The 15,888-nt window shown below is 51.6% G+C and overlaps 1 protein-coding gene across 1 annotated transcript in view; it reads left to right on the forward strand.

The window, feature by feature from the left end:
- The first annotated feature begins 680 nt into the window (after nt 1-680).
- HSD17B12 (hydroxysteroid 17-beta dehydrogenase 12) overlaps nt 681-15,888 on the forward strand; it is a 94,436-nt gene continuing 79,228 nt past the window's right edge. Inside the window, 3 exon segments of the mRNA XM_075712669.1 lie at nt 681-761; nt 763-949; nt 952-1,125. Coding sequence (XP_075568784.1) covers nt 681-761; nt 763-949; nt 952-1,125 — 442 coding nt within the window.

A 15,888-nucleotide genomic window follows, 5' to 3' on the forward strand; every position in this document is an offset into this window, starting at 1 on the left:
GCTTCAGCCTCCCGTGTCCGCCTCCCGCCGCCCCCAGGCTGGTGTCCCTGAGAAGGAAGGAGAAACCCCGGGCCTGGGCCACCGGTGGCAAGGCCCTAGCGGGCGGCGGGGGTGGGTGGGAAGGGAGCGGAGCTTTGCGCTCTTCTCGGCCACCGTGGGAAGAGCCGCCGGGCGGGGGGGGGGGGTGTCAGAGGTGTCCCCCACGCTCCTCCCGAGTCCAGGGGTTCCCAACCCAGCGGCCTCCGCTGCGCTGGATCTTGCCGGGGGAGGCAGAGCGAGGCCGGTCAGACGTGCAGGCGCTGCCAGCCCCGCCGTGCGCGGGGTGTGACGGCAGCTGGGCTGTGACGCCCAGCCCCGCTTTCCCCGGGACGGGCTCTCCCCGCTGCCAGGCTCCCTGCTTTGGGGGCGCACGCCGCTGCCCGCGGGGCCCCTCCGCCCCGACCCCCCCCGCCGTGGCGATCGCAGCGCGGGGGCGCCCCGTGGGGGAGCGCGGCGGGGGGAGGGGGGAACCGCGGGACGTATTCGGGTGCGAGGCGGAGCCTGAGCATTTTATGAATGGGCTCATATGACGTCGGTGGGGGTGGGAAGAGAGGCCGCGTCTTCCACCAATCCTGCGAGACCCCCCGGCGGCAGGGCCAATCGGGGCACGGCCGCCGGTTGACGGCCATCCCCGCCGGCCAATGGCGGTGAGAGAGCGATACCGACCACGTGGGGCGCAGGCCGCAAGTAGTACGGGGGCGTGTGGCCGCTCGCTCGCGGCCCCCCTCCTTTCCGGCGCGGCAGCAGCGTGGCGGGGCCGCGCGGCCCGAGGGCGGGCGGGGCCGGCCGCGTTGCCGGGTTACCGGGTGGCTGAGCGGCCCCTCAGCCAATCGCGGCCGAGCGGGGGCGGGCGCCGTGACGGCTGCGGGTCGGCGGTGGCCGGGAGGGCTCAGTTCGGCCGCCGCCGTCTCCGCAGCATGGTGGCTCCCGCCGCGCTCCCGGCCGCCGGCCTCCTCTACTGGGTGGGCGCGCTGGGCGCCCTCTACGCGGCGGTGCTGGCCTCCTACCGCCTGCTGGCCGGCTTCCGCGTCTGGGTGCTGGGCAGCGGCGCCGCCGCCGTGGGGCCGGCGCTGGGCGCCTGGGCAGGTGAGTGCGCGTCCCGGCCGGGCCGCGCCGCGCCGCCCCCGCCATGGCTCTTCCCGCCAAGCTCCGCTGCGGGGCCGGGGCAGGGCCCTCCGCGGGGGCGCGGCGGCGGCCTCGGCCCGGCGGGGAGGCGGGCGGGGCGCGCCCCGCGCGGGGAGGGCGGGCGGCGGGCGGGCCCTCGGGGGAACCGGGGCGTCCGCGGGCGGGCCGGCCGGCCTGGGGCAGCGGCCGAGGGGCCGGCGGGTGCTGCCTCTCCGCCGGGCGCGGCCCCGCGGAGCCGGGCTGGGGCTGCCCGCGGAAGGGCGCCGGTCGGAGCGGGGCCGGAGGGAAGCGCTGTTTGCTGGGACTCGTGGCCTCGGGCGGCACCCGGCCGGTTCGAACTTCGGCTCGGGCCGGGCCTGGCCTGGCCTGGGCGGCCGGGCCCGGGGCCGGCGCTCGGCAGAGCGGTGCCCGCCCGGGGCGGGCCGCCGGCAGCGCTCCCGCCGCCCGCAGCCGTTCCCGGCGCCGCCGGTCGATGCGCGCTCGCCCCCTCCGCGCCCGCCGGCCTCGCACCTCATCGCTGACGTCACGTCAGCCCCGTCCCCCGCCGCCCCCGGAGGAGCGGGCTTTTCCCTCCGGCGGCTCCAAGCGGCCCCGCGTCCGGCCGGGGGAGCGGCGGTGGCGGTGCGCGGCCCGGCGGCCTCCGCTGCCAGCCCTGCGGAGCGCGGGGGCTGGAGGGCGAGGGAACAGGCGTGCCAGGGCGAGCTGCGAACAGAGGGGCTGCGTGAAACTTGTGCCACCCCCCCCCCCCGACACCACCACCACCACCCCCTTCCTCCTGCGGAGCGTCCCCTCCTGAATGCGGGGACGTGGCTGCCTGCAGCCCGGGGCCCTTCAGCAAAGGGCTGCAGCACGAGTGGCCGGCCCCGCTGAAAGGGGCGACAGCAGCGATGGCCAGGAGGAGCGGCCGCAGCATTCAGCTGGCGTCCCAGAAATACAGGAGCACCGTGGAAGTATGGCAGAGCGCATTGCTAGGGGACTGTCGGGGCTACGTTGTGCTAACTTCTCTCAGTTCTTCCCATTCCTAGTCACAGGAGCTGTGCTGGGGAAAGACCGTTTCTTCCGTCTTAGTCTGACGCTGCTACAGTGGCTTTTAAGTAGTGATGAGGAATTCGAAAGGGCTTCTCTGCCAGTGTGACGGATCAGGCCGAGAGAATTTTCAAATCCACTCCTGCCAAAGGCAGTGGGAAGGGGAAGTCCTGTGTCCGGTTGGGAATTGATAAGGTGGGCCATAAAAATAATTGCAAACTGTAAGAGCTGTGAGTTTGAGATGAGCTGATAGTTTAAAAGGCTGCAAAAGGTACTTCTTTGCCTGAAGGGGAGTAGGACAGCATCGAGTGCTTAGACTCTGCAGCCGCTTGTAGGCAGCAGACCTGTGGGTACAGCAGCCCAACAACAAGCTGGTAGTGCAGGGCTTATGAATGAATGCGGTTCCCCGTAACCTCTGCAAGAGCCAGCACAGAACTCGTGTGAAGATGTGGTTGGGTAATTGAATGGCTGCTTGTGTAGGACACCAATAAGCCAGCAATGCTACTGGCCGCGTACATCATCCCAGAGCATGTCATGGGTCTTGCATGCATAGGCTTGAAATACAGCAGCAGTGCTTTGCACAAGTTATAGCATTATGTGCAAATGATTGAGGCCCGTGTCTTCCAGCTGGAGAAGTGGTGTGCCTGTTAAAGATATGGTTGGCACAGGACACCCAAAGCCTCTTTGATTTCTTAAGGTTGGTTTTGAATATATTACTACATTATCAGTTGCCTGCTGACCTGTGGTGCATTACAGAAGTCTCGGTGGTTACTTTTGCTTGTTCTGCATTGTTTCAAACACACACAAAAAAAAGTTTGCAGTGCTTGAGCCAAATGCCAGCTTATCAGCTGGAACCACAAACTGTAGACAACAGATCTTTCCTCAGTCATGTCCTCAAACATCCCATGAATGGAGAATTGCGATGCAAATGTCCTCTGTCACTGTTTCATCCAAGTGCAGGCAGCAGCAGGCCATTACATCTGGCCAATGGCTGTTCACAAACATTATTCTTTCTCTTTGCCATGATGGCGATCTTCAAGGCATGGAGGAAGAGGACTGTTGGCAGTACAGCTAAATTCCCTGTGTTTATTACTCCTGTTTTGAAGTGGGAGCACTGCTGCACCATCGAGGAGGATGGAGAAATAGGATGATGGTGCCTGCTAACTTGGACCTGAGCTGTCACTGTAGAAAGACATGTGCCCATCATCAGCTAGCTGTTGTACGTCCTCTGCGTGCTGCTGATGCAGGCGAGACGTTGCTTTACTGGGGTAGCTGCTGTGGTCTCCAGCTGAAATGAGGAGAGGTTTTCTCAGTCTGAATAAGCACTGGGGTGGTTTGCCCTGAAGTGCATTGTGGCACAGCAATAGGCTGGGGAGGCTCTCTGTTTGCTCTCCTCATGGATAAGGAGGATGAAGGCACAGCTGCAGATATATTGGGTCACCTTGAGAACTGGCAAATTACTAAGTCATACTGTGGGAAGAAGTGCATTTCCTCCTCTCCTGGCCTTTTAAAAACCAATGGGTTTGATGCTAATTAGCTGCTGTGATTGCCCTGACAATGCATTCTTTCTACTGCAGAACTAGAAAGCAACTTTACAAAATCTAGAAGGCCCTTACAAGCCCTTTTGTAAGGGCTCCTTACTGCCCTTTAACTCTTTTGCTTGTCTGAGATTGAGTTGCAAATTCTTTCCTTGTTTTCTTAGTGGGCTTTTGGTTGCGTATATGCAATTGCTTCTGCCTGGTATTTAGAAGGAGGATGTGAGAAGGAGGAACTACATGAACTGGTAGTGTACTCTGAGAAAATTAGGTCTGTACTACTTTAAATAGCAGCTGTTTCGACAAAAAGTTGCTTTTTCTACGGTCACGCTTATGCGTGAAGGTCTGTGTGCAGCTATTCTGGTTTTCTCTCCCCATAACTCACATCTGGCTTAGTTTTGGCTACTGTGCAGTGGTGGGGGTTGGGTGGATGTTGTCTCAATGTGGAATTTCTGGGTGCATCTTGAGAGCGAATACAGTGAAAACTCCTGGATCAACGGCTCTGTAGCTTTAGTGTGCCTCATAAAGCGGTAACAAAAGATAAGAACAGCTGCCTTGCTTGGAAAACAGTTTAGCTAAGTAAACCACAGACTCAACAGGAGCAGGGTGCCACCGAGTCATTCTGAAATCACCAAGAATACAGCAAAGACGTGGCTATTCCCCTGCCTCCCTCTAGACAGGCAGATCTGTTGGCAGCGCTGGTGGTTGTGATCCATAATGGTATTTCCTTAGGTTGGATGAGAGTGTCCCATTGATGGTGGTGGCAGGCAGCCACCTCGCTTCGCTGCCATTGACAGTTGGGTGTATTCTGAAGTGCAGAGTGTCTGGAGCCGGGAACCGTCTGCTGCTGTCATAGCTCCCGCTTGGAGAGTTGCCGTATCTCCTATTTTAGGAAGCCGCCTCTTTTTCTGGAAAAGATGAAATTGCTTTTCTGCCCCTTCCCTTCAGTAACTTGGTGAAACGAAGTCAAAATCCTACGGTAATTCAGACTGGGAGGGACCTCAGGAGGCCTCTAGTCCAACCTCCTGCTCAGAGCAGGGTCAGCTGTGAGATCAGACCAGTTTGGTATATGCAACTAATCAACTTCGTATGTTCCAAATACACCGGCACTACAAGTTGGAGTGATCTGATGCTCTAAAACTTCTAACGTCGTGGTCATGTTGGATACTTAAACTTTTCTTTCTTTTTTCCTGGCTCAAAATTGCAAATACTTTAATTAGAAATATTTTCTTTTCCAATTTGCTGTAACCGATGTGTTAACTGGAAACAAAGTTTATTTTGGCTGTGTAATTGGCCATAGGACACTCAAAAGTCCTGTTTTCTTTTAAGACTCACAGTGGCTTAGAAAAGGGTCCACTTCTTCCCCCAGTGCCTTTGATACAAGCATGGTTGAGTAATTGCACATTTAGTGATTACAAAATGTCTGATAGCAATGATGCTTTCTCATGTGGTGAATACAGCTGTACAGTTGTACTGGGGCCAACAAATGTTTGTGAAGATGAGCTTGCCTTAATTAAGCTTCTTGGAGTTTATTCACTAACAGGCAAAAATAACTAAATGTGGCCAATTTGCTCTAGATTTCTTAAAAAAGAATCTGTAAGAGGTCATTAATCAGGATGGTGCTCGCAACTGCCTGTAACTTTCTGTAACTGGGTTTTAGACAAAACCCCCTTATTCAGTCTTAAACCGTTCTTTTCCTGTGTAAATGTTTAACAATAAGTTCTTTAATCAGCTGCAAAGCTGGGTGAGCCTCTGTGCCTGTTCCTGTTGGCTTCTTTTACTTAACATGGGCTACATTTGGCTCTGCATAGTCCAGCATCTAAAAATAGCTATTTGTATACCAGGGCCGCTGTGGGAGGCATGAAAAATGTATGTAACTGGGTACACAAGCAGTGGAGTAGATACCTATTTGTGTCTTTATGGTCAGGTCTTTTAAAAACTCAGAATATGCGGAGTGATTCCCAAACTCTATTTATTGACTAGGAAGTTGGGGTAATAACAAGCTCTAAATCAAACCTTAACAACAATCTTAGATTAATAAGATGTGATGCTTACATGAAGAGGAAGAAGTGACAAGCTGGATTTTGTGCTTGTAAATGGTTTGAGTTAGATTCCATCTATAAGATTATGCTTCCTGTGGTCCATGAAAACAGCGTCTTACAAAACAGGCCCTGATCCTTATGAAGTTCTTGGGCCAACCTTAATGAAATAAGTTGGACGATAAATGATTTTAATGGCAATTTAAGAACTCCATACAAAGAACATTCACTTTAGTGCTGAGCAGGTGGTAACTTGTTGATAACTTTGAGCAGCTTTCACATGCAGTATCATTTTTCAAGGTCCTTAGTTAGAAATAGTTGTTACCTGAAGGCTTTTTTTGTTGTCTGCAAATAAGTTGCAATCCCTGTTGCACAAATGAGTGCAGTCTCACTTTGCAGGTGTTTGGCAATGTGCATTGGTAGTTGACAGACCATGTCACAAATCACTGTTGCAGATTAAAACAGCCAACCTAGTGCAATGTGTGGTGAGGGTGTATTTAGTGGGGAAATGAAGGAAGTTCCAACCTCTCTTAGCACTGCTCTCTCTGCAGAATGTCAGAGGAGAGGCTCTGCGCAACTCCCTGTTTTCCCTGCACCTGAGTGCTTGGCTGGTGCATGTGGAGCTTTGGGGAGAGCTTTTGGTTTTCTCTCATTCTTTAGCAGAATCGCTTATTCAGGGATTTATCATCTTTAGCACTTTGGATCTGTGGCGAGGGTTTTCTCGTCTTGTTCTCAATTTTGGGCACTACACAAACACTGTTACCTTTTTATGAAATAAAGCATGGCATTTGTCAAGCCAAAAAGTAACATTAAGAACATGTGAAAATACGCCAGCTTGCTTATAACTCTGGATTGTGACAGCTCAAGTCAAAGTTGCATCCTGGACTTGGAGCATGTATTGTTTTCTTGTATGGCTATTGGCAAACTGCTTCTGAAGGGTTACTGCACTGGGAACGATCTGGTGCAAGTGTCCTAATCCTGTCTGAACTTCCCAGAAGTGCTGTGCTCCATTGTGTATGGCTTTTTCTTTTCCCATTTACCATGTAACGTTTCTCAGTATCCATCCTAAATTTTGTCTGGTAAAAAAATTAGCTGTCTTCCTTTAGCCATCAATCCTACTCATAGCTTGTAATTTAGAAGACTTCTCCCAGTGTCTCCCCCCAGCCTGCTCTTTGTTGGACTAAGCAAGCTCTGCTCTTTCAGAGCAACCCAGGAGAGGTGGGATCTCTGACCCTGTATGCTCTAGGCTCAGCAGCTCGCACTGCGTGGTGCTTCAGTGGGCTGCAACTCCTTTTGAGACCTTGCAGCTCTTAGTGAGTCAGGGAGGTTCTCTAAGTTTTTTTTACATAGGCTACTGCTACTAACATATCCTAAAATTAGTTTTGCTTCTTGGACAATACAAGGAGTGAGCCATACTCTACTCTGTTTTCTACAATTTTGCTGGCTTTCTGCTTCTTGATTGCTTCTTTTAGGTGTTTCCCTTTGCACATGAAGTTAACGTTTAAAATGTCTGCTTGGTAGGATTGCTCAACACTTGTTGCATTAAGTGCTCCTTCCTGCACTCTCTGGTCAGAAGAGGAGAGGGAGAGCAAATTCTTAGAGCCCGGAAGTCCAGAGTCCTGTCTCTGGTTCTGCTGCATCGCTGCTGATGGGCTTCAGCACTTCACTTCTGGCCTGTGACAGCACCTGGTGAGACTAAAATTGTACATGTGGGCACCGCCAACCTCAGCATCAACCAGGCTCGTAATCTTCAGCTCTAGAGTTTGATTCGGTGTGAACACTTCCATTCTCCTGGTTTTTTTTTTTGTTTGTTTGTTTGGTTTTTTTTGAGAGGTGCTTTTTATTTTTCAAGTGAAATTCTGGGTGGAAGTGTTCAATAATGCAGAACTAATGTCACTGGGGAACTTGAACCAGAATATGAACAGGCTTTGCCATGTTTAACTGCAGGAACAGACACGCATGTGAAGGAGAGTTAGTTAAATGCTGTAGTATGGTCTCTCCACCTCAAAAAAAAAAAAAAAAAAAAAAAAAAAGCTAGTGGTGAGTGGAGGACAGATGCTGTTTGCATTAAGGTGAAAGGAATACCCATCTCTGATAAACAGCCTGAGAGGGAAGTGCTTGAAAATTTATTAGCCTGGGTGATGAATAGCCGTGTTATTTTAAGCTAGCTCATTCTCTCAACCTTCTGTGTATTTTAAAGTAGGAATACTTGTAATGGAGACTGGTTACTTAAAACTAGGGAGTTTATGCAAGGATGTAATCTGGAGTAGTATCTTGCTCCAGTTTCTTTATATTGCTTTTTTGGCTAGTGTACTTCCCTTCCCTTTGGGAAGGTAACCTGTGAGGTGCCCTGGTGAAAGCAAGGAAAGGCCTTGTGTGGGAGCAAGGAGCACAGAAGTGTCTCCAGCAAAGCAGTCCAGCTGGAACTGTGCTGGATGTTAGAGCCAGTTGGATAATGCACTCCTGTGTAAGGAACAGGTGAGCTCGCAGGAGGTCCTGAGGGTGTGAGGGCAGAGCTGAGAGTGGGGTTTGGGGAAAACTGCAGTAGTTTACCACCTGGGAATTATTTTTTGGTAGGTGGGTGAAACATGTTGTTGTTCTTGATCTTATGAATATTTTCATTCCTAATCCATAGGGTTGGGATGACGATCTCTGCTATAGAAGGGATGATAGTAGAATAATTAGGAAAGACATTTTCTTAACAGAAATGCCAAATGTGATTCTTTAGGCTTGTATATGAACACAAATTTGGGATAAACAGCATAGCTAGTAGGTAAAGCATCTCATGTTGTGTTGGGCTTGCAAGGTTTAATCACTTGCCTAATTAGATTTAAGGCTGCTGTTTGTAACTTCAGATGACTTCTGTTGCTCACTTGCTGGCAGGCTTTAGGAAACCTAGGTTCCCAGAGTAAAGCAAAACACTTTTCAGACTGAGTACATTAATATCTGAAAATGCTAGAATTAGGGCTTTCTGACTTCTTTCCCCTGCAGTACATTTAATTGTACAAAAGGATTCTACCTTAAATCTGTGATTTTTTGACTCCTGATTATTTAACCTTAATGTAGTATTTTTTTTTCCAAATCCGTGCAACTTCCCAGATTCCTGGAGTTGAAGTCTAGAGCAGTACACCATCACCCACTGGGTGAGTCATTAGCAGAGTTGAACTCCAGATCCACAATACAAGCTTCTCCAGCTAACACTGGAAAAGAGCTATATGCAAAATTTCCTACTGAGCTTTTAATTTACTCCCCTGCCCTCAGCAACAGATGGTGACACCTACAATCCAGGGGTTTGGTTGCAGGTTTTGAAAGAAACCTCTTGTGTAGCAGTTCTTAAAGCTGGACATGAGATGTCCAGAAGCTGAGCCTCAGGGAAAACGGTGCCTGTCCCTCTGTTTCCTGTACTTCTCTTTCCATTTTTGTTGTCCTCCCTGCTGCTTTCTCTCCTGAGGGTTCTCTTGTGTTCCTCTCATGACTCAGTTGATTGTCCCAAAGAGGGTGGGAGACAGCTGCGTGGCTCAGGTTGAGGCATGGTCTGTGTATGTGCAGCACTTACTGTCTAGTTGACTGCACAGGATTTGGTTTTGGTTGCTTGCGGATTTTTCTTCTGTCTTTTCTACCGCCTTCCTATTTTCTCCTCTTAAGTAATCGTGAGTTACAGTGTCCTAGGAGGTTGTATTGCATCAGTCATGACAGTACCTGAGGGACAGCTGCACTTCCATTTCTTGAAAAGCTCTACACTTGTTGGGCAAGGAAGAGCAGGGGTGAGGAGCTCAGCTCTAGGCACGTTAATCACAAAGATTTTCTGGAGGATTTTCATGTGTGTTAGAAGACTACCACTGAAGCAGAAAGGGAGAAAAGCTGTAATGAGAGAAGGGGAGTGGGAGGTGTGGGATGAGCTCAGTGGGGCAAAGGTTTGTGGTGTTCAGTGGAAGAAACTGTTGTGCAGCAACTAAAGAGTCTGGTCTCCTTCCAAAGCCTCTAGTCCCTACTTTTAGACGCAGAGGTTTGCGGAGGTGTGCAAAGGTGTGTGTAGGTATGGAAGGCAGAAGGCAGAGAATTATCTACAGTGTGACTGCTGTGACCCAGCCAGCACTTGCTTATGCTTGCACGCTGCTCTTCTCCATACTCCACTTCACCACTGGATCCTTGTTCCAACAAGTCCCGGTTCCATGTTCCTCATCTGTGTCCAGCCAGTCTGTTCCTGCAAAACTCTTCCCTTGTATCTCTTCTGAAGCCTGTGGTTGACCTGTTTCCCATGGACTTTGGCCCCTCTCCTTCCTTCATCAGGATTCTTATGCTGCCAGCAAAGGCATTTGCTCTATAAACTTGTTATTCAGTAATAGTTTTCACAATTTTTTTTTTTTTTTTTCTTCAAGAGGTGTATATGCCCAGTATTCCTGGTGTCTGAGTTCCATCTGCCACAGGAGCTTTCCATCTCCGGAGTGTGACTGAGTAGAAGTGATTCAGCACAGCTCATGAGTCAGATCTCTTAACGGGAGGGAGAAGCAGCAACCAGCGAGGAGAAGGATAGGGCAGTAAAGGATCGCTGCACTGCTGGAAGAAGCTGCTACCCCGTCAATAGTTGAACAAGGGATTAGAGTTAGGGTTTCTTAGTGTTTGTTCCTGCCCTCAGGTGTCCTGCATGTCCAACCCAGTGTTTATTTGGTGTGGCAGAAAGGGTTGTGTGTTCTGATCAGCTTACAGTTGTGCTTAAAGGCAAGTTACCTGTCCTAATATGAACTTTTTACCTCAGTCTCCATGTCCTGGTAGTCCCAATTCTGTCTTCAGATCTATGTCAAAACTTTTGGTGCTCTGCAGCTTTGTGTTGGTTCCTAGATTGTGATCTAAGATCTTCCATTTGCTGGACTGGTTCTTCACCTCTGATGTATTTTGCCAGTTGTAGTCATGGTCTGGGTGTTTGTTCACTCCAGCCTCCAGGGCCTCGTTCATGTTCCTTTGCACTGGAATCAGTTTGCTGCCTCTCTCAAGTCATGCCAGTTTATAAATGAGATATTGTCAGTCACAAGAAGACTGAGTGCGTGGTTTTACATCACAGCTTTCTGATCTGATTGTTCGGTGTGGGGAGAGAAGGAGGTATATGGAGAGCTCTTCTGCTTTTCTCCTCCCTGTGCTGGCACTGCTGTTTGTCTTGTTCTGTGATGATCTGGCTAAGGAGTCTGCCCTGCAGAAGTCTGATTGCTTTTGGCTATTTATGCTCCTTAGACGGCTTTACTGTGGGTCAGATGAGTTCCAGTGCTGGTGCAACAGAAGGGAAACTCTGCAGTATCATGAAACTGTGTTGAGGATGCAGTTAAGCTCAGTGGTCAGCTTGAGTTGCTCCAAGACCAGACTGCTGCCAAAAGAATTGCTTCTGCTCTAGTCGCTGTTGCCTCTAGTCAGTATGTGGTGGTGGTGGTGTGAGTGAGGTCTGCTTGTTAGCGTGGCTGACAACTGACTCTGCAAGAAAGACCAGCCGTGGGGTTAGCTGGATCAGCTTGCTGATTTGCCTGAAAAGCAATTGGTGAACAGATGCTGGGGAAGCAGGTAGGAGTGGATGGTTGGGTGACATCCTGCAGCTACGCTGGCTTAAACTGAGCCTAAAACTGTCACTTCTGTTGCTTGGCCGCATCTTGATGGGCTATTCCAAAGTCTCGTTTTGCTCGGTTCTGTGTGGGTCAAGGTGGGTGGCATGTACACAGTCCTCTTGTGGGTATGCCGAGAAGCTTGTTTGTGAGTTGGAGAGTACAGTTTTGGAGATCCTTTCTAGCAAGTGCTAACAAGCTCCTTTCCTTTTCAAAGACTAGGATAATGGTCTTGTATTGATTTGCTAGTTATGGAATTAATTTTAAGAAAATTTGAAGCCACTCCTTACGCAGTAGTTTTAGTAGTCTGTTCTTTCTGTGGGGACTTAGCCTTAGGGACATACCAGTAGTATTTGGCTATATTTAAAACTCTAGTTCTGGGAACTGAAATCTTGATGTTTTACAGTGTTTGAAAACGTGAGGGGGGTGGGAAATCTGTTCATCCCAAAGTCATTTTGACTAAACTTTCCTGGCTTACAAAGAAAGAGGTGGATTTTCAAGCTGCCAGCTATGTAGAATTGTGGTAGGATCTCATCCCAGCTGGATTGCTCACTTGTATGCTGTTGCTGGTTGTGGTTAAAATCAAAGTGTAGAAGTTCTGATATGAAACATTACCTTGCCAACATATGAAAATAGTGCATTTGTTCAGAGAAATGTTAGCGTGACATACCAGTATAGACTAGCTTGTTTCAGTCACTGTCAGTAAGCTTTGGATTGAAACCATGTCTCTATAAACTAACCTAGAATTTGTCTCCTTGCAGCTTTGGTTTTTTTTTTTTTTTGCCTCTCAAACTTACTCTCAGCACAAATTCTGTAGAAATAAGGGAAGTAGATTAAGAATGTATTTTGTAAGTGCATATTGTTTTAAGATAGTCTTTTCTATAGAAGTTGATTTATATTTTCACTTTTAAAGGCTTACTTTTGGGGGAGTTAGTAGTATGGTATGCCACTAAGCAAGGGATGCTGATCATAACTTTTAATGCTTGGTCCTGTCCTGCATATAGTCTTATTAGTGGTGGATTTTCTGCAGTCCGAAGTTTTGCCCTTATTCCTAAATTTTGGAGCAGTAATGTCAGTGTTTTGGTTCTTTTTGTCTTAAGGTGCCTTGCTAACTTTGATGCAAGCTACTTTCACAATGGCCATTTTTAACATGAATGATGTTCCTAAATTCAGTAGTACATTAGTTTGCAGGTGGGGTGGGCTGCTTTACCTCTAACACTGACCTGACCAGATGGTGCTGTGCCCCAGTTGGCCCATATTCAGAGTGCTGATGTCCGCGTACATGTCCTGTTGCTTTTGGGACAGCAATATTTTGGTGAGGTGGCACTGGCTGTCTGACCATGCTGTAGGAAAGGTTTGTGGGACCCAAAGGAGAGCAGCAGAAAGCAGAACTGCTGGAACAGTTCCTGCTGGCAGTGGGGGAGCTTTGTGCTGTTTTGAGGGGGTCTCTTGAGAAAGAGGCTAGCAGGACCTGGGGATAATAAAGCTGTTTTGGCAGGCTGGTTCTGGCCAGTGGACTAAAGGTACCAAGATCAGCCTTGCTGAGGTGGCAAGAGCAACCTCTTTTGCTTTTCCTAGAGTCTGACTTCTGAAGGAGGGTTTTTTCTTGAACCAGGAGAAGTCCAACATCAGGCCACCAGTCCCACTCAGAGGAGTGGGGGGAGTACTACTGGAAACCTTTTCTGTTGTTTGTTCCTCTAGTGGAAGCTGTAAACCTTTCTAAATCAAAAAGCCCTCGAAGTTGGGATAGGAGAGCTGCAAGGATGGGATGTCAAAAAGGGGGAAGAGCAGCAAATAGAAAAAGACGGATGGGGCAGGAGGTTCATAAAGTCAAACAGGGAGCCAGAGGGGTGCAACCTATTGTGGGTGCTGCTTTCCAGAGCATCCAGGTGTTTGATGGATGCTGTTCTCCCTTTATGGCATTACATCTCTGGACAAAGGATGTTGCTGGAAATTCCTCCGAGCTTCCTTTTTTCTGAGCCGTGCTAGGTCAACTTGCTTGGGAGGAGCTGAAGAGCCCTGTCAGCACTTACTTGAGTGGAGGACTTTGTAAATGAAAAGGGCATTGGGGAGATTGCAATGAAGACCTTGGAAGGAGGTTGTGGTGGAGCTTGATGGGGGTGTGCTGCATTCTTGGTGGAAGTATCTGTAGAAGTCTCCACCTTGACAGCAACAGGGTATGTGTTGAGGACATGGTAAATAGTGCTGTGCCTGTGCTCCCTGACGGAGCCAGGGCTCAATGGGACCTGCAGTTCTTGTGGAGTGAGGGCTGGCCCCGGGGTCCTCCCCTCTGCCAGGGCTGTGTGCCCTGCTGCCGTGGGTGTGGGACAGGGAGCACGTAGCGCTGTTGGCGTCAAGTCAAGGGTGAAGGCTCTGCTGCATCCTCTGTGAAAGCCAACTGGGGAGACTTGTGGGGCGGGGCGGTGAGGTGCAGGAAACACTCTGTTCATAGAATCATAGAATGCTTTGGGTTGGAAGGGATCTTCAGAGGTCATCTAGCCCAACCCCCCTGCAGTGAGCAGGGACAGCTTTAACCAGATCAGGTTGCTCAGAGCCCCATCCAACCTGACCTTGAATGTTGCCAGGGATGGGGCCTCTACCACCTCTCTGGGCAACCTGTTCCAGTGCTTGACCACCCTCATTGTAAAAAACTTCTTTCTAATGTCTAGTCTAAATCTATTCTTCTTTAGTTTAAATCTGTTACTCCTTGTCCTGTCACAACAGGCCTTGCTAAAAAGATTCTCCCCATCTTTCCTGTAGGCCCCCTTTAAGTATTGGAAGGTCGCAATAAGGTGTCCTCACAGCCTTCTCTTCTCTGGGCTCTGTTGTGTCACATTGCTGCTGCAGCTGAGCGTGGTGCGGGCTGGGCTGTGGAGAAAGCGCTGGTAGCCCTGAGCTGGTCCTGCTGGAAGCCAGGCTCTCCAGCAGCGCCGGCCGCTGGCCTGGAGCGGGGCCCCAGCACCTCGATAATGCGCATTTTTTTAGCGTCAGAGTATTGAAGACGTTGTGCGCCGTGACACGGATGTACCGGGATGAATGCGTAAGGATAAAACCTGCTCCTTGTGCCTGTTGAACCCTGGGCCTCGCGTGAGATTTGCGCGCCGAGCCGCAGCTTCCCTGCGGTGCCTCTGCCCCTTCCCTCGGCGTGGCATCGCCAGGGGCAGAGCCATCACGCGTGGGCGCGGGGAAGCGGCAGCACGGCGTCGTCTGTGCGTGTCGTGTGTCGTCTGTGCGTGTCGTGTGTCGTCTGTGCGTGTCGTGTGTCGTCTGGGTCTCCCCCGTTCCCGCCGCGGCGCCGCAGCTCCCCCTGCCGGCGCCTCTGGGGCCCGGCGGCGGGTGCGGGCGTTGGGAGCCGTTGCCGCCGCCGCCGCCGCGCCTCAGGTTGGGAGCCCGGCCCCGCTCCCCGCCGGCTCCGGTGGGCGGCGGGGGAAGCCCGCCCCGCTCCTGGGGGACCCGCTCCCCGCGGGTGGAGGCCGCTCCCGCCCCCGGGAAGGGTTAACGCCGCCTCACCTCATCCGCCCCGGCCGCGCCGGGAGGGGGGGCGGGGGGGGAGGAGGAGGAGTGCCGTCACTGCGGCGGCTCCCGCGCCCGTTACCTAACCGGTGACATAACGCGCTCCCTCCGCTCCGGTTACGAAAGGCCCGGGGCCAGCCCTGGGGCAGGCTCGCAGGCCCTGCGGGGAGGTGGCGGGGCCCTTCCGAGCCTGGCTCCCCCCTCCCAGATTCCCGGGGCGCCCTGGCTCTCGGCCCGCCCGCCCCGAGGGGCTGCGGGCTGCCCCCCCCCTCCCCAGCCGGGCGGAGGAGGAGTTCTCCCCCCCCCCTCCCCGAAGTCTCACGACCAGTTCGCAGCCAGCCGTGCGGAATCGCGACAGGAGCTCCGCGGCCGTGGCGCTCGGCAGCCCGGGCCGTGCCTGGATGTGGCCGGGCCGGGGAGGGGGCCCGCGGCCGCCCCCCCCCCCCCCCCCCCCCCAAACGGGGACACCGAAGGCGGCCTGCGCCAGCCCATGCGGTGCCCACGGGCGCTTCCTCTGGGAGAAGACGGTGCATCGGATCAAGTGTAGCCGAAATATTTAAGGAGGTTTGGTGTGAGCCTCGCTTCCATAGGAAGAATCTGGGGAGTTTTCCACCAGGGAAAACACTGCAAGTTTCCAAGGGCTGGGAGCGAAATATAGAAGGCATCGGTGGCCGTTTCTTTATTTAGTTTCTTTATTTAGAAACGGGAAGGGAAAGGCAGTGCTGTCTGAGCCTTTCCTTCAGCCTTCAACGCAAACACCTATTGCAAAACAGTGCTGATACAAATAAAACAGTCAAGGATTTCTGAATTGCTTTAAAGTAAGTGTCTCCCTAATGCTCGATGCTAATTTATCAAGGGCATTTCTCATGAGACGACCGTAGCCTTCCAAATTGATTAACTTGGGCGTGTTAACGTCGTTCATCCCCCCCCCCCCCCCCCCCCGCCCCCAATGGATAGAAATACTCAATTAAAGTAAATGTAATTAAGAGCGTGGGATGGAAGGGACCTCTGTGCATCAATAATTAC

This window comes from Pelecanus crispus, chromosome 6 (genome assembly GCF_030463565.1).
Source record: "Pelecanus crispus isolate bPelCri1 chromosome 6, bPelCri1.pri, whole genome shotgun sequence".
NCBI classification, from domain to species: Eukaryota; Metazoa; Chordata; class Aves; order Pelecaniformes; family Pelecanidae; genus Pelecanus; species Pelecanus crispus.